The sequence below is a fragment of the Chiloscyllium plagiosum genome, unplaced genomic scaffold (assembly GCF_037043375.1).
Source record: "Chiloscyllium plagiosum isolate Xiang-an unplaced genomic scaffold, Cpla_swu_hap1 HiC_scaffold_13, whole genome shotgun sequence".
NCBI lineage: Eukaryota > Metazoa > Chordata > Chondrichthyes > Orectolobiformes > Hemiscylliidae > Chiloscyllium > Chiloscyllium plagiosum.
The window spans coordinates 15,405,372-15,424,512 of record NW_028270151.1 but is presented as its reverse complement, the minus strand read 5'-3'; the positions used below and the strand labels follow the sequence as shown (position 1 = coordinate 15,424,512).

Below are 19,141 nucleotides of genomic sequence, written 5' to 3'. Positions count from 1 at the left end.
AACATCCTTGAAATGAAGGAATTATCAACAAGGTTTCAATTTTCTTTTGTCTAATGCTATAACACAAATCAGAACCAATGCAAGTTAAATATAGCATATGATTTTGGAAATAAAAAGTAGAATTCACTTTGAACAATCCCATGCAACAAAGCGAGATCCCACACAATGAAAATACCTGCATGTATTCCCCCGACATTGCATTTTACTTTCCCATTCAAGCAATTTCTCCATAGAGTCACACTTAGTCATAGCCTTTTAGGGGGTCAATTAGCATAGTTAGTTTGCAATGCAGAGTGAACCCAACATCTCAGGTTCAATTCCCACACTGGCTGAGGTCTTCATGAAGGTCACATCTTTTCAACCTCACCCATCACGTTTAGTGTTGTGACCCTCAGGTTAAACTCACTACCTCTATGGGAGAACAGCTCTCATAGACTGCAACTTCCCATGCAAAAGCAGCCCTATGATCCTCTGGCCGATGGTGACTCTACCTCATTATTGATTTTCGGCGGGATGTTACTCATGCCCCCCTACACATTAACAGTGCAGAGGTGGGACGAGTGGAGAATGTCACGCTCCTGGGAGTGGTCATCCACAACAAGCTTTCTTGGACTCTTCATGTGGATGCACTGGTTACAAAAGCCCAACAATGTCTCTTCTTCCTCAGGTAGCTGGGGAAATTTGGCATGATGGCAAATACCCTTGCCAATTTTTATAGGTGCGCCATCGGGAGCTTTCTGTCTGGATGTATCACTCCCTGGTATGGCAACTGTACCATTCAAGATCAGAGACGGTTACAGAGAGTGGTGAACTCTGCCTGGACAATCACAAAGGCCAACCTCCCATCTATAGAATCCATCTACCAGGCCCGCTGTCAAGGAAAGGCCACTGGCACTCTCAAAGATTCATCCCACCCTAGCAATGTTTTTCTACAACCTTGACCATCAAGGAGAAGATACAGAAGCCTGAACACATGCTTCAAAACAGTTCTACCCTGCTGTTGTTAGAATACTAAATAGACTCACAAACCCTTAACATTCGCCAGTACCTGTATTTTGTTTTTGCTGCTGTTTACCTATTATTTACTATCTATGCTACTTAACTATGTGATCTGCCTGTATTGCTCGCAAGACAAAGCTTTTCACTGTGCCTCGGTACACGTGACAATAAATTCAATTCAATTCCATTCCATTCAATACCTTTCCAAGGACTTTACACGAAGCAAACAGGCATGACCTGAATGACAGTCCTGCAGAAGCCTTTAATACTTGTCTTAAACAGTCTCGATGCCTTATATTCCCTAAAGGCTCCTTTAACGAATATCATTGAAAAGCCTGGTTGATTAGTACAACACTGATTAGTAACAGCAGTAAGATATCATGTTCACAACCCTTTTCCTTGTGTATGTACGTTCACTTCCATCCAGTGCTTCCAGATCAAGGGTCAACATGCTACATGACTATCTACCCAAGAATATCACAACGAGTCCCTTTACAACTAAAGAAACCCCTTAAATGTGCTTTTCAAAAATCTGAAATCCAACGCCACATCCCACAGACATTTTGAAGAAATTACACCTAGTCTTTCCAGCTTTCAGGTCAAAGAGCATCACAGCTGCCATTAGTCCATGGAAATGGATAGCTTCAGAAGTCTGCACATGCACAGAACAAGGTAAAACAGAGGTCGTTGTGGCCCATGTTCTTCCATAGAATCTGCTGTGAAAATTCCTCCCCACAAACAATACGTGAGCAGTGGGTGATTTGACCGAACCTTCCACCTCTTGCCTTTAAAAAAAACCCTTCGTAACTACCACTAAACATCTCACTAGACCTGAAACACTAATTCTGCACTTCTGGAATGACAAATTTCTCCAACACGATAAAAAAAATTAGTGCTCTCTTTTAATCTTAATCCAGTCATAATAATTTATTTCTTTCAGTGGAATTTAGAATAAAATCAGTTTTAAGATATGTACGGAAAGCACAGCAATAACAATGATAGATTTTTAATCTACATGATATCTGCAAAAATCAGATGGGTAAAGATATCAACGAGACACTCCTAGAATGTTTACAGGGTACTGAAATATGTTCAGAATTGTTTATAATGGGTCTAATATTTCTGTAGCAGGTCATCTAACATCTCCGCTAATTAAATCCACCTTATGTTTTGGTATCTGACATTAGCTTTCCCAGCTCTTTACCTAAGGTGTAGTCTGATAATAGTAGGAATTTTGATCAGGGTTGATCACACAAAATCTGAAATCCAACTACAGATAGGCTGTTCCTGCTTTTCCCCATCATCCTTTGACCTCTTTAGCCCCAATCACTATATCCAAACCTTCTTTAAATCACTGACCTCAACTGTATCCTGTGGTAGCAAATTCCACAGGTTCATCACACTCTGGGTGAAGACATTTCCCCTCATCTCAGTCCTAAACAATGACCCTGTATCTTTCAATTGTGACCCGTGGTTCAGGACACTCCCACCATCAGGAACACCCTTCCTGCATCCACCCTGTCTAGTCCTGTTAGAATTTTCAACGTTTCTAGGAGATTCCCCCTCATTCTTATGAACTGCAATGAAAACAATTCTAATCAATTCAACCTCTCCTCATATGTCAGCCCTGCCATCCCAGAAAATCACTCTGGTAAACCTTTCCTGCACTCCTTCCACAGCAAGGACACCCTGAGGTAAGGGGAATATCACCGCACAATATTCCTGGTGTGGTCTCACCGAGGCTCTGTATCAGGTAAAAAAAAATTGAGAAGACAGAGAAGGAAAACATAAATTAGAAAGGGTGCATTCAATATCACATTGGGTATCAAAAAAAATTAATAAAGGATAGGAAACAAAAACTGAATCAAGAAGGTGATAAAAATGACAAAGTAAAGTGACACTTTTAAAATCTCCAACAGGAATTAAAATTTGAAAGAACGAGACCACACACTTTATTTTAGTGGCAAAGACATTGCTTTGCAGTCATTAATGTTCACTACATCACTGAAAGCACACTTAAACCAGAATGAATAAGTCTGGAATGAAGAGGTAAATCTTAGCTCATATTCACCACAAAGTTATGACATTTTACATCACTTACTGCATTTCAATGGCAAGGCAGACAGTGCGATGCAACCTTCATAAAGCTCAAGCTAGAGGGGCACAATTCAGACAGCAACATTCAGACAGCTGTGTTGAACCCTGTGTCTGCCCCATAATTGTCAATGCTGTAACATGGGTTCATATCAGCACATATTAATCGAATGCTAAAATGTTGCAACATTGCTGATTCTAGAGATTGAAAACAGGAAACAGTAATCTCCTCAAATATATCAGAGCTGTCTCATGAACCAAAGGTCAAATGACACTGCTTGCTGCATGAAATAAATATAAGATCTTCAAACCAAATGCTCAGACAGCTCCAGCAGGTTTGGGTTAATTTGTACATGTTAGAATCCTTCAAAAATACTCAGAAGGATAATCAGGGAAAGAACCACAGCCTGACGGTAACTCCGGTAAGTGTTTGCTTTCAATTCTATTGTAACATTTTGTTAAATAGAAGTTGTCTTTTCATTGAATTGTCATGTCCACCACAGGCTAATGCAAAGAAAAAAAGTGCAAGAACATGATTATATAGGTCCCAGAAGGTCAGTGTGGACAATCAAATAGAAATTAAAATTATGTTTAATAAAGGGTAATGTGCAAACAGAAAATTGAGAACTGCACCAAGTTTGTAGAAACATCAGTCTGTCAGCTTCTAAGAGGGAAATTCAGAATTGTTGATAAGTATTCTTGACACAATTAACAAAATATTTCATACTGAACAAGTAAACAATTCCATAATTCTGAGCTTGCTACAACTAATGTCTATGAATAGTCAAAAACATATTGCACAGTGGCATTGATTAAGATAAGCATTAACACAAGGAAGAATCAATATCTGATAAGCAAACTGCTGGTTTCACTGAAGCTACAAAGAGAATAAAGTATTGCAATGCCAGGTAACAGGACAAAGCATGAACATAGATAAAGCACAAGGCAGGTACGCAGGCTCTCGTTCGGAATGTTATGGTTCAAACATGATTGTGCTATTCATTCTTTGAGCTCTGGTTGTCTCTTAGTCTTGTCAGGATCGTGGGCTCTTCTGCTAACAGCATTGGGTAACTGAGGCACAGTGTGATGCAATGTTACATAAGCTTTCAAATGACTTCAGGAGAAGAGTGGGGGATGTGAAGAAATAAAGAAAGAGAAGTGGACAAGGTTGCCGCTTTTGAGAACTAGCTAACATCCTGCAAGAAACAAATGAGATGGAAGAAGTAAACTGGCAGTAATAGTAGGGGGAAGAAAAACAGTTGGAAATGAAGTATAGCCTGTGACCAATGCAGGCTCCAATGTTCTCTCCGAGCAACCCCAAAGATGCAGTTTTCATCATGCACATGTCACCCTTCTAAAATACTCAATGACACCACAGAAAGAAAGTTTAAAAGTTTCAGCACACTTACTTAAGCACCAACCCTCCCCAAAATAAAATCACAGATGTTGTTGGCAGGTACTACAATATGAGTGAAGACAGACAGAAAGCTGCCTTCAGTTGGAACGAAGAAAAAAAAACACTCAGCTGGCAAACACTTTTGACCATAGATTCACAGTCACCTTTTTGTCCCTCACATTACACAGCTACTGTCACAACCCCTTGGGGTGCCATATTGGCAGTCAAGCCCCCACTATTCCCAGAGTTGTTACAAAATTTAAAACTTTTAATCAAAGAATACTGAATTCCCCAATATACCCATCTTTTTAGACTCAAGTTGACCACATTTTTGTACTTAACAAGAATTGCATTTTTAAAATTCATTCATTGAATGCGAGTATTGGTGGTTAGGCAGCATTTATTGCCCATCCCTAATTGCCCAGAGGGCAATTAAATGTCAACCATATTGCTATGGATCTGAAGTCACATGTAGGCCAGACCAGTGTTGTGGAGTTGAAGGTATGTACTATACCTTTAAGAGAGAGTGCAAGTTGAAAAGCTGGCAAGCACCTGTCATATGACTGAGTGCAGGCACAGAGTGTGCTGGATAATTTGAAGATATAACATTTAAGGTGTAGCTCAGGCAATGAGTGGTTTTTGCAACCATTCGAATTCAACCAGTTTAAATTATCCCCAAACATACTAAAACCCAATCAAGTTACAATTTTATTTGTTTTAATGTTGTCAAAACAATGAGATGATCCAATGTTTTGGGATACAAAAAATTTTGAACAGTTAGCCAGAGAAAGAGCACCTTCTGCCATCAAATGACTGCTATTCAAAAACATGCTCTCTGAAAGGTACCTTTCTCATATGAAATATCTTTGCAGTAGAAGACAGAAGACAACCCAGGGAAAATCTACAGAGGAGGATCGATACCGCTGGCTGGTTTTGAAAACTGACTTACTGTAAACTTAATAGGGGCTTTATCGGATTAGTATATTGTTTTGCAGTGGAAGATAGATAAACCGTTAAGACAAAGGAGGCTGACAGTTGTAGAGAGTTGTTTAATGCTCTTTGTTGGAGTTAAAGCATAACATAGTTATATTTTCTTTAAATAGTGGCATTTGTTTAGTTCTCTGTCACTCATACTTTAACAGATTATGAGGCGAGGTGAGCTTTTCTGTGTGTTTGGTTCAATTAGCAGAAGGGTTTACCCCATGATGTAACACTGGGTAAGGATGGCAGGCTCCTTCCTTTAAGGGCATTAGTGAACAAGATGAGTTTTTCTGACAATTGATAATGTTTGGTCATCATTAGACTATTGATTCCAGATTTTTTTAAAAATTGAATTCAAATTCCACCATTTGAAGCTGGGTCCCCAGAACATATTCTGGATCTCCAGATTAACAGTCCATGGTAATTTTACCAGGCCATCATCTTCCCTTATATTATTACAAATAGTTTTTAAGCTGTAGTGAGAATCTATGAGTTGTCAATATATAGTTATGCTCGTTAAAACTCTGATCATCTAGCCAAGCTACAACACGCAAACATAGAGACACTCTCTAAATGAACTGTTGGCGTTATGGCTGGTGGGAAAAACTGGGAAGGCAATTAAATAGTTTGCCGAGTTGATCATTTTTGGTTTGCCAAGACTCCTAAACAGACACGGACAGATAGACCCAAAATAAAAGTGGATGTTATGGGCGGAAAGAAATCCAGCAAGTTAGTTCAATGGTCCCTGTCCACAGGATTTGCCGAGGTGGCTCTTTTTGGTTTGTTAGGACTTGCTGCCCCTTGATCGTCCTTCCCCAGGTACTTTCACTACTTTGCATGAGACACAAAGTGACTTGTTCACTTCTTACAAAGTTGGTTTTTCAAAACAATTCTCAAGATAACTCCACATACACCTTCCAACAATTTATTTTCCATAACATCAATGTTTGTTGGATGACAAAGTCTGCATGCACATGGAAGGCATCACAAAAATTGCGTAGATTTCATCACCCACACCATAAGTTTCCTGATTTCTACTGTGCCCATATTGCTGCCAATGTTCCCTCTAACCCATGCAGTCCGAGAACCTGCACATGCCATTGGCTTGCCAACACGTTGGGTTCATGTTTTGGAAGTCAGCTGTCCATAAATATTCAGATACCAGCCTCAGTCACCGTAACAAGGACAGAACACCCCTGGTGCTCACCTTCCACCTTCGCATAAACCAAATCATCTGCCGACATTTCCGCTACCTCCAAAAAGAACCCACCACCAGGGATATATTTCCCTCCCCAACCCTTTCCGCCTTCCGCAAAGGCCATTCCTTCCGCGACTATCTGGTCAGTTCCATGCCCCCCTACAACCCACCTTCCCATCCTGGCACCTTTCCCTGCCACCGCAGGAATTGCAAAACCTGCGCCCAAACCTCCTCCCTCACCTCCATCCAAGGCCCTAAAGGAGCCTTCCACAGCCAAAGTTTTACCTGCACATCACCAATATCATTTATTGTACCCGTTGCTCCTGATGCGGTCTCCTCTACATTGGGGAGACTGGACGCCTCCTAGCAGAGCGCTTTAGGGAACATCTCCGGGACACCCGCACCAATCAACCACACCGCCCTGTGGCCCAACATTTCAACTCCCCCTCCCATTCTGCCGAGGACATGGAGGTCCTGGGCCTCTTTTACCGCCGCTCCCTCACCACCAGACGCCTGGAGGAAGAACACCTCATCTTCCGCCTCGGAACACTTCAACCCCAGGGCATCAATGTGGACTTCAATTGTTTCCTCATTTCCCCTTCCCCCACCTCACCCCAGCTCCAAACTTCCAGCTCAGCACTGTCCCCATGACTTGTCCTATCTGCCTATCTTCTTTTCCACCTATCCACTCCACCCTCCTCCCTGACCTATCACCTTCATCCCCTTCCCCACTCACCTATTATACTCTATGCTACTTTCTCCCCACCCCCACCCTCCTCTAGCTTATCTCTCCACCCTTTAGGCTCTCTGTCTTTATTCCTGATGAAGGGCTTTTGCCCGAAACATCGATTTTACTGCTCCTCGGATGCTGCCTGAACTGCTGTGCTCTTCCAGCACCACTAATCCAGAATCTGGTTTCCAGCGTCTGCAGTCATTGTTTTTACCTTTTACTCGGTCACCGTTCAGCTATATTACCGTAACAGTAACTGGATCATGCTCATTGCTTTGAACTGATTGTGAAATGATAAGAATGTTGAACTCTCAACAAGAACAGAATGGCCAGGGTGAATACTTCAGATGTATTTAGAGGAAAGCTACACAAGCGTGCGAGGGAGAAGTGCTATGCTGGTAAAGTTAGAATTGAATTGAATTGAATTTATTGTCACGTGTACCGAGGCACAGTGAAAAGCTTTGTCTTGCGAGCAATACAGGCAGATCACAGAGTTAAATAGCATCGATAGTAAATAATAGGTAAACAGCAGCAAAAACAAAAACACAGGTACAGGCGAATGTTACGAGTTTGAGAGTCCATTCAGTATTCTAACAACAGTAGGGTAGAAACTGTCATGAAACTGGCTGGTGCATGTGTTCAGGTTTCTGTACCTTCTCCCCGATGTAGAGGTTGTAGAAAAACATTGCCAGGGTGGGATGGATCTTTGAGAGTGCTGGCAGCCTTTGACAGCGGGCCTGGTAGATGGATTCTACAGATGGCAGGTTGGCCTTTGTGATTGTTTGGACGCAGTTCACCACCCTCTGTAACTGTCTCCAATCTTGAATGGTACAGTTGCCATACCAGGTAGTGATACATCCAGACAGAATGCTCTCAATGGCGCACCTATCGAAGTTGGTAAGGGTATTCACCGTCATGCCAAATCTTCTCAGCTGCCTGAGGAAGAAGCGACGTTGTTGGGCCTTTGTAACCAGTGCGTCCACATGAAGAGTCCAAGAAAGCTTGTTGTGGAGGACCACTCCCAGGAACTTGACATTCTCCACACGTTCCACCTATGTGCTGTTAATGTGTATGGGGGCATGAGTAACATCCTGCTGAAAGTCAATAATGAGTTCCTTGGTTTTGCCAGCATTGAGAGCTAGGTTGTTCTCAGTGCACCATTTTTCCAGGTCTTCCACCTCCCGTCTGTAGTCTGTTTCATCGCCATCTGAGACTCGACCGACTATGGTGGTGTCATCAGCAAACTTGTAAATGGCATTAGTCTGATATTTGGTGACACAGTCATGGGTATACAGTGAGTACAGTAGGGGGCTGTGTACACACCTCTAGGAGGCTCCATTGTTGAATATTAGTGAGGATGAAATATTGTCCCCAGTCTTCACTGATTGTGGCCTGTGGGTCAGGAAACTGAGAATCCAGTTGCAGAAAGTGGGGTTTGGTCCGAGATCACTAAGTTTAGTAATCAGTCTTTAGTATGTAGAAGAGGAAACATGGGAGGAGATTAAGCACTATCACCAGCATGAACACATCCAAAAATCTTGTTTCTATGTTATACATCCTATGTGACAAAGTATTAACCTTTTAATTGTTTTCCCCTTGAAATACACAGAAATGGACATGAGTTCAGATTTCCTCAACAGCACAGACTGCAAAACCTTGCGGAACCCAACAGTGACAATGGCGGTCCTTCCAGTTTTATATTTCTTTGTTTTTGTTGGAGGCTTACTGCTGAACACACTGGCAGTCTGGATCTTCTGTCATATACCAAGTCACTCCAGCTTTGTCGTTTATCTCAAGAACATTGTCACCACTGATCTGGTAATGACCATGACACTGCCTTTCAAAATCCTGTTTGACTCGCATCTTGGGCCCTGGCAGTTGCAAGCAATTGCGTGTCGTTACACTCTCGTCATCTTCTACAACTGCATGTACCTGAGCATCATATTCCTCGGCCTCATCAGCTTCGACAGGTACCTAAAGATAGTGCGTCCCATGAGAAATCTGACTGTGCAAAAGGTCCCCTTTGCCAAGTGTGTCAGTGTGGGTTGCTGGGTATTTATGACAGGCTTTGCACTGCCAAATGTCATTCTGACAAACCACACCCCCACAAAGGATAACGCCGCACGGTGCTACAGGTTGAAAAGTGAGCTGGGTAAAACCTGGCATCATTTCATCATTTTAAAATGCCAAGTTATTTTCTGGATCACCTTTGTGCTCCTCATTATCTGTTATTCAGCCATCTTAAACAAGATATACTGGTCCGATCAGAAAGTGCAAAAGGACTCAAGCAACATCAAAAAGAGAGCAAATCGTAACATTTTCAGCATTATGGCGGTCTTCATCATCTGCTTTGTGCCTTATCAAATTATCAGACTTCCTTATGATCAGGGTCGAAAGAACAAAATAGACTGTACAGCATTCAACAGGCTGTATTATGCAAAGGAAGCATCACAGCTGCTTTGTGCATTTAATGTTTGCCTCGATCCAGTCATCTACTTCCTGCTGTGCAAGTCATTCACTAAGATACTGTTTAGGAAGAACAAAAAGAAGCCTCAGAATGCTTCTTCCTGATGTGAGAAGCAGAATACTACTGTCAACTAAATATCCATTTGATCACCCAGTCCCAACAAAACCCAATCCCTGAGCTGTCACACATAATGACAAATGCATTCACTTCTTCAGCAAAGCTTTTTATGGCCAAGGACCTGACAAATTCAACCATGAGCCTTTGAAGTTGAAAAGTGCAGTAGTTTCGGAGGTGGGAGCATCATCCATCTCTCAGACATTTTCCAGCCCCCTGACCTAGAAAGCATATCAGTACCTCACTTTCACAAAACATCGTTAATTTTCTCCTTCTTAGAGCTGAATGTAAATGAAGAATTAATTAAGTGGTTCACAGACTAGTAGGAAAAGCACATTTTTCAAGTGGCCCACATTACCAGTTTCCAGATTTCATATCCGGCAGCACGGTGACTCAGCGGTTAGCACTGCTGCCTCACAGTGCCAGGGACACGGGTTTGATTCCAGCCTCTGTGCAAACTCCGTGCAGACAGTTGCCCTTCTCCCTGTTCTGCGTGGATTTCCTCCGGGTACTCCAATTTCCTCCCACAGTCCAAAGATAAGCAGGTTAGGTGAATTGGCCATGCTCAAATTGCCCATAATGTTCAGGGATGTGTAGGTTAGTTGCATTAGTCAGGGCAAGTGTGGAGTAATTGGGTAGGAGAATGGGTCTGGGTGGGTTACTCTTCAGAGGGTCGGTGTGGACTTGTTGGGCCAAAGGGCCCGTTTCCACACTGCAGGGATTCTATGGTATGGTGCTGTATACAAATGCTTCACCTATAGGCCTTTTTATAATGGGATTGGAGTGCAGGGGCTGTCCACCTGCTCAGCATCCGCTTTTATTCTGCTAATAGCACTTCAGTCTGAATCAGTGCTTGTCGGCTCCAGAGTTTTGTGCACATGAACAAAGAAGTTCTGAGGGACTGTTGCACTACTGGAGGTACTATCTTTCAAGGATGAATTGCTGAACGATATGAAACATAGTGGTGTCTCTGTGCAAATTACTTTTGCAGAGAGCATTACAGATGAAAATACCCTGCTTTTGTACTGCAACCATCCTAATATTCTATTGTAGCAGCAGAAATGGCTCACTGAGTTTATTGTGCCATCCGATCATGGCTTGTAGGTTTTCAACCTCATTTTCCCGCCTTCTCCCTGGCAACCTCCTTGGTAATCAAGAACTTATCTATCTCTGTCTTAAATATACTCAATGACCTGGCCTCCACAGCCTTCTGTGGCAATGAATTCCAGAGGTTCATAGCTCTCTGGCTAAAGATGTTTCTCCTTATCTCTGTTCTAAATGGTGTTCCCTTTACTCTAAGGCCGTGCCCTCACATCCTTAACTCTCCTGCCAATGGAAACATCTTCCCAACATCCATTCTGTCCAGGCTGTTCAGTATTCTGTAGGATCTGTCTGCTTTTGAGAGCTTGCAACTAATTCAATGATATTTTGGAAGCGGACCGCAGTACTTCTCCCAGCAGCTGGCAAACATTTATCCCTAAATAACATCACTTAGAATAAGTGACTGAGAGGTTATTGATCATTTTGATGAATACAGGATCTTCTCTATGCAAATTGGATTGACGTTTTCCCACAATGCAACAGTATCTGCAGTTTCAAAGTACACAGCTAGCCCTGAAACATGTTAAATTGCGAAGGCAACAGCTCAATAATCACTCTCTCATTCTTCTTTCAGTATTTCCTACAGTGTGTTCAGAATTTTCTTTGTAAAATTTTCTCAAGCAATCAATAGGAGGCACATATAAGGAGGAGTGGAGAAATATTACGTACTAATCTGGTTCCAGATAACAGTAACGTTAGGCAAGACCATAGAATGGTAGTCACTACTTAAAAGAATGCAATGACAGAAAGATCCCAGAGTCCAGGCGGGCAGATCAATGATAGTATTGTCATAGAGTCACTGAGCCATTCATGGCACAAAGAGACCACTGTGCCCATTAAGTCCATGCCCATTTATTGTGGAGCAATTCAACTCTCCTGCTCCATTCCCATAGCCCTGACATTTATTTCCTTTAAATTCAATTTCCTATTAACGAACAGAATCACAGAAGCATTACTGTACATTAGGAGGACATTCAGCCCATCATGTCTGCTGGCCCATGCTTTCAATCTTGATGTAGGCTTTACGCTCCACGATATTATTGTGCGCTGCATAAGGTAAATTCCCTTTGCAACTCATGCCCAAATCCTTAAATCAGTGTCATCCAGTGGGAACAGATTTTTCCTTCTTCTACCTTATCCAGACATGTCTAGAATTGAATTAATGAGCTGTATTGTCACAAGTACTTACACGAATACAGTGAAAAGGTTGCAAGTCGCCACCTATAGCACCATCTTAGGTACAAAGGTACCTAAATACAGATTCTGGAATACAAGTTCTTAGAGAAAAAAGAAAAATAAAGAAATAAAGGCTTCTGTATTACAGACCATCAAAACTCCAAAATAACAATAGTCAATTAAAAACAACGTTTTGTAATCTTCTAAACTTTCCGCATTGTCTCCCTTGCTTCGAGCAGAACTAGATCAACTTTTCCAATCCAAACTTGTGACTAAAATCCCTCATCCCTGGAACTATTCTTGTAAATCTCTTTGAACAGCCTGAATGACCCCTACTACTTCCTAAAGTGCAAAGATCTGAATTGGTCTACATATTTAAAATAAAACTAAAAACATCATTGGAATTGCAAATGCTAAAGCAAAGACATTGTACTAAATACAAAGTCAAGGCCATTGGTTAGAATTCAGCTGGGACTTCTGCACGCAACAATGGAAATCCAAACATCATGGTCATGAACCAAAGTGCAATAGAGGATAACAACTTAAAAATTAAAATCATAACTTTTTTGTTTAAATTACAACAAAGGGGGAAATAGGATTTTGGACAAGTTTCAAGATTTTAAAAGACGATGGATTATTCCTACTTTTTGCCAAAACTTCAATAATAAGGTGGAATCACAATGCTGTGGATGCTGGAGATTTGAAGTAAAAATAAAATGCACTATAGAAACCCGGCAGATTTTCACAGTTCCAAAGCACAGTTCTATCAGACTCAAAACATTAAACCTGTTCCTCTCAGCCGGTCTGGCAGCAGCTGTGAGGAGTTCTTTCAGCACCTTCTGGTTATCAATACAGACCCGGGTTAATCACCAGAAGAATGAAAAGGGACATTTTCACTGAGCGTACAGCCATTTCAAATTCTCGATACCTGAAATCCTCAGATAGCATTTGTTAAGAACAAAGAAAACATTTGGGTGTTTAACCCTTTCTTAGCTGTCAGATATTGAGAGACCTGCTGCCTGTTTCTCAAAGTTTTCTCTATTTAGTTTCAGTTTTCCAGCCTCTGTTTCTATGGTTTCTGTTCATTTAAAAACTTCAGAAAGATGTGGTCAGCTCAGAGCCTATCACAAGCAGAATTCCAAAATTATAAAAGTCGTCCAAGTATGTTCAGGCTACTGCCAATGTTTCTCATCAAGGAGACTGAAAATGTATTGTCCTGGTCTTTAAATATCTCTTCACTGCATAAAAATGATTTGTATTAAAAAAGAATCTTCAAACATTCAATGCTTCACATGAATAAATGACTACTTCAAACTTCAATTTTCATCAGGGATCAGAAATGGGAAAAAGGTTCAAGTTTGATGATTTGCTCAAGTGCCTATTAAGATGATTTTACAAATTTGACACACTTATATCCCAGCTCTCAATAATGACACTCAGGAAATATTGGTGTGATTCACTATGAGACGATTGTTGCCCATACAAGTGGGCAATTATCAGGAAATTCTGAATCTCAGTGAGAATCACCCGAGATTGATTCCTGTAGTGGGAATGCAGGCCCACCCCAGCTCATAAGTGAAGTATAAAAAAGCTGATACTAGGTGGCAATCATGATATTTCCCCCACCTCACAATTCAATCTTTTTGACAGCTCGCACGTTGTCCGTGACCAACAATGCTACTTCCTGGACCAAGCCTCACAGCTTTTTTCACTCAAACAACCTATAATTGTCAGTATTAATTAAGCTATCTTGTCTTGTCACAATTCTCTTTTCTACATACACAAAAAATGAAGACAATACAACCCTAAATGAAGCATTTCTCCTCCTTCATCTTTCTTGATGGATCCCATTAGTAACCCACCAGTCATCACTCAATAAATAGCACTTTCACCAATAATAAATGGTAGCAATTTAAAGGCCTGTGGAAGCATAAATCCTAGGTTGGCAGTTTTTGAGGGTGTACTGTCTTTTCAAGTTATCAACTTCATGGATGAAATGTTAAATCAAGATCTTCTCTATATCCTTGGTCTTTGTTTTCATGACAGGACTTATTGACAATGCCCCTGAGCCAATATTACTTATTCGGTTGTTAGATACTATAGAACTTGAGACTTGTTGAAATAACACTTCGTTTTTGAACGTTTCTCGTCTTGCCTTTATTGTGTACATATACACTGTATCAACCGAACAAAATATGTATTTTTTGGTTGGTTTCTCAGACTCAGTCTGACTGAAGTTAACCAGAGCTCGTCAGTTAACTATCAGTCATCGCCAAACTGGTACATTGTCTGTTGCAACACCTCTGCCAAATCTGCATACGCTAGCCATAAACGGGTTCTTCTTATATACAGAATAAACTCATTGTTCTTCTTTATATTGGCATTTTTATAAATTGTCCTGATGAATGACAAGGAAATAAAATTCAAGAAAACCACTTTTTACAGCAATTTATCCTTTACTCAAGATCACTAAAACAAAGGTCAGACATCATACGACACAAGGCGTCACAAAGCTGGTTCCTTTTTTCTGAAAGCTGTTCCTTTTCTCAAGGATAGTATGTCCTTGGTTTGTTTCAGAGGGGTCATAAATGCTTCCGGTGCCAATTAGACTGGTTTGGTACAGAGATTAAAGGGTACTGACAGGTCTTTCTATTTATATGTAAACAGATGATACTTCAGGCCAAAGCGGTCATGTTTTAGAAGTGACCTGTATAATGAAAGGGGAGTGGTCAGCTGTCTAGCTGTGCTGTTCAGTCCAGAACCAGTTAGGAGCTCAACAGTAAGCGGTGTGGAAACTCTCTCTCTTTCTGCCATTCTAACTTCAACCTGTAAGCATCTGTTCCATTTTGAAACTGTGTTTTAAGGGGGTTTGCTTATTGGGACTGTTGTGTACATTCGGAACAGCATAATTAAGCCAGACTGAGTTCTGTAGGGGTTCTTTATTCTGTTCTTTGTATTTCTTTGTCTAATTTTGTGAATACATTTCTGTCCATTTTAAAACCTAGTAGTCAACCTAGCTAGCTTACTCGGAGTAATTCTCACTGTACACTTACCAAAACAAATTGCAAAGTTATGGCCTGAGTTGCCTACTCAAGATGATTTTGAGTGGTCTGGCCTAGTCCATAATAGAAGTTATAGTCCAAGACATTAATTTGAAATCACAAGTTTTCAAATCACTGCCTCTTCATCATGTGAATTGAAAGGAAGCACTCAGGCACAGAATTTATAATCAGAGAGATCAAACGATCAAGGCGGCATTGTGGCTCAGTGGTTAGCACTACTGCCTCAGAGCACCAGGGACCTGGGTTCGATTCCAGCCTTAGGCAACTGTTTGTGTGGAGTTTGCACATTCTCCCCGTGTCTGCAAGGGTTTCCTCCGGTGCTGTGGTTTGTCTCCCACGATCTAAAGATGTGCAGGTTAGGTGAAATGGCCATGTTAAATTGCCTGTAATGTTCAGGGATGTGTAGATTAGGTGCATTGTTCAGGGTAAATATAGGGTAATCTAGTCTGGGTGGGTTACTCTCCGGAGGGATCGTATGGACTTGTCAGGCTAAACGGCCTGTTTCCACACTGTAGGGATTTTATGATTCTATCATACAAATGATGCGAGTGGAGTGGTGCCAGGCTGAATGATAGGTCTCTGCAGGTGATCCAAAGTGTCAGATGATGTGAGTAAAGTACAGCAACTGAAAAGCAGGTGAAGGGATGACCGATACTCCGATTAATTGAGGCAGAGAGATAATTATAAAACATTAAAAATAAGGTAGTGCTGGAGACAAACCAAATGACTAATAAGATGATAGGTATAATGTTGCATGCTGAGAGTCTAACCCAAGGAACAAGTAATCCAAAATTATACACACTAATTAAAGGAGAGAGATCATGACAAGTCACCATGGTGGTTCTGTCAAAACAAGACAGCAAGGAAGATTTTACAGATACAGAACAGTATGGTGGGGTTACATGTAGTGCGACATGAACCCAAGGTCACGGTTGAGGCCATTTTCATGGGTATGAAACTTGGCTATCAGTTTCTGCTTGGCAATTCTGTATTGTTGCATATCTCGAAGGCCACTTTGGAGGATGCTTACCCGCAGATCTGAAGCTGAATGTCCTTCACCGATGAAGCGTTCCCCAACTGGGAGGGTTCATTTGTTTGATCTTCTGACCGGATTGTAAATTCTGCGCCTGAGTGCTTCTCTTCACTTCTGATGCCTGGGCAGCAGTCGAAGATCTTGCCATTTCAAATAAACCTGTTGGACCTTAACCTGGTGTGTGACTTCTGACCTTGTTCACCCCAGTCCAACACCGGCACCTCCTCATCATGACTAAAAACAGATTACCTGGCCATTACTATAATGACTGCCGCATTCCCTGCATTGTAACAGTGACTATATCCTAAAAGTACTTTACTGGCTGTTACAGAACATCTCAAGGGCACAAATCTGTTACTTAGCCTCAGTGACAAGTTTCAATGACTGGACAAAGAAAAAAATCTTAAGAAATTTAGGAATAATCCTCCCATAACTAATGTTTTTTTCTTGAGGAGTTACATTCCTAGAAATTAACGAGCAGTCCACTAAGTTCTACATCTGTAAAGCATATTGACACCATTTTTTTTACTCTTAATCCAAAGGTAACATTGGTAAAGGAGCCAAAGGCTACATTATTAGTGTGAGCACTCAGCACCAAAGGAGTAGCCCTTTAACTCAAATCAGATTAGCTGCATATTCCACACAGCATCAATGTCGATTTCACCAGTTTCCTCATCTCTCCTCCCTACACCTCTTCCCAGATACAACCCTTCAACTCAGCATCACCTTCTTGTACTGTCCTACCTGTCCATCTTCCTTCCCATTTATCCACTCCATCCTCCCCTCCAATCTATCACCATCACCCCCCACCCATCACCTTCCCAACTACCTCACCCCACCCACAATCTCCTACTTATCTCTCAGCCCCCTCGCCCCGCCACATTCCTGATGAAGGGCTTATGTCCGAAATATTGATTCTCCTGCTCCTCGGATGCTGAATGACCTGCTGTGCTTTTCCAACAACACACACTCGACTCTGATCTCCAGAATCTGCAGTCCTCAGATTCTCCTGCATGTTCAAGTATGTAAGTGCTGGTCCTACAGCAAGAGAGTCTGGAGAATGAGTATCAAAGGACAGAGAGATTTGTATCAGTTTTCGTTAGACAGCATAGAAGTAACAACCTACTCCAAATCAGGAATTTAAAGGGAGAGAGGAACTCAAGAAAGTTACAATTATTAGGAAAGCAGTACTGAGGAAACTTTTGGAATTGCAACCAACTCAGGACGAGAGGGTTGGTGCAGAGGGTGTTAAAAGAATTAGCAGTGAAATCGATGATGCATCGGTCTTAAGTTTACAAAACTCATAATTCAGGGAGGAGTCCTTTGGCTGAGAAAAATAGCTACTGTAACTCCGTTATTAAAAAAAGTAAAAAGGCAGAAAGCAGGAAATCAAAGGAGAGATAGCCTAATGTCTGCCATAGGGAAAATGTTAGAAGCTATTATTAAAAATGTTCTAGCGGGTCACTTGGATAAGTTCAAGGTAACCAGGTCGAGCCAACATAGCCTTGTCAAAGGAAAATCATTTTAATTAACTGATTGGATTCTTTGATATAGCTTATATTGTAGATAAGAGGGAACCGGTGGATGCATTATACTTAGATTTCCAGAAATCATTTGAGTGCTACAATAAATGTCATTGTGGAAAAATAAAAGCTCATGGTGTAGGGGAGTAACATAGTGGTGGGGATAGAAGATTAGCTGGTTAACAGATGCAGTCAGTAGGAATGCAGTCAGTAAGCTTTTGAAGCTGGCAGAATGTCATGAGTGGTGTCCATAGGGGTCACTGGAATCTCAACTCTTTACAATTTATACAAATGATTTCAATTAAGCTATAGATGGTAGCTAATCTTCCAATAACACAAAGCCAACTAGAAAAATGTGCTGTGAAGACATAAGAATCTCCCCTTAAAAAGGGTTATATATAGGTTAGGTGAGGGAGCAAAGATCTGGGATATGGTTTGTATGCTGGTTCAGCAAGTAATCTGGAAAGCTAATAAATTGCTGTTCTTTTTGTAAGGGGGACTGAATGGAAGAGTAGGGAGATTATCCTTCAATTATACAGGGTACTGGTCAGACCTCATCTGGAGGACTGTGTACAGTGCAGGCCACCGTACATATAGAAGGACGGTGGTGCATTGGAAGCAGTTCAGAGAAGGTTTACTAGACTAATACCTGGAATGAGCAGATTGCCATATAAGGAAAGGCTAGACAGGTTAGGCCCTGGATCATTTGGAGTTTAAAAGACTCCGAAGTGACTTCATTGAAACATACAAGATCCTGAGGGGACTTGACCGGATAGATGTGGAAAGGATGCTTCCTCTCATGGAAGAATCTAGAACACAGGGTCATAGTACAGAAAGGTGTTTACCAATTAAATCAAAGATGAGGAAACATTTTTGTCTCTCAAAGGATTGAGAATCTTTAAAATTCCCTTCCTCCAAAGGCAGTCAATGGAGAACCTTTAAATATTAAAAACAGAGATAGATAGATTTCTTGATCACCAAGGGGATGAAAAAGTATCAGGGGTGTGCTGAAATGTAGAGCTACTGAATGGGATGGCAGGCTTGAAGGGCTGAGTGGCCTAGTCCTGTTCCTTGTTAGAGGGACATAGAGTCATACAGACTCTTCAGTCTATCCAGTCCATGCCGACCAATCTAAACTAGTCCCACCTGCCTGCACTTGGCCCATATTCCTCCAAACACTTCTTATTCATGTACTTATCTAAATGTCTTTTTAAAGTTCAACTGTACCTACATACACCACTTCCTCTGGTAGTTAATTCCACATACA

General features: G+C 41.3%; 1 protein-coding gene across 1 annotated transcript; it reads left to right on the top strand.

Annotated features, from left to right (window-relative positions):
• Nucleotides 1-9,009: 9,009 nt before the first annotated feature.
• LOC148148248 (P2Y purinoceptor 13-like) lies at nt 9,010-9,969 on the top strand. The gene has a single exon (XM_087993929.1). The coding sequence runs from the start codon at nt 9,010-9,012 to the stop codon at nt 9,967-9,969; it is 960 nt and encodes a 319-aa protein (XP_087850055.1).
• The last annotated feature ends 9,172 nt before the right edge of the window (nt 9,970-19,141 follow it).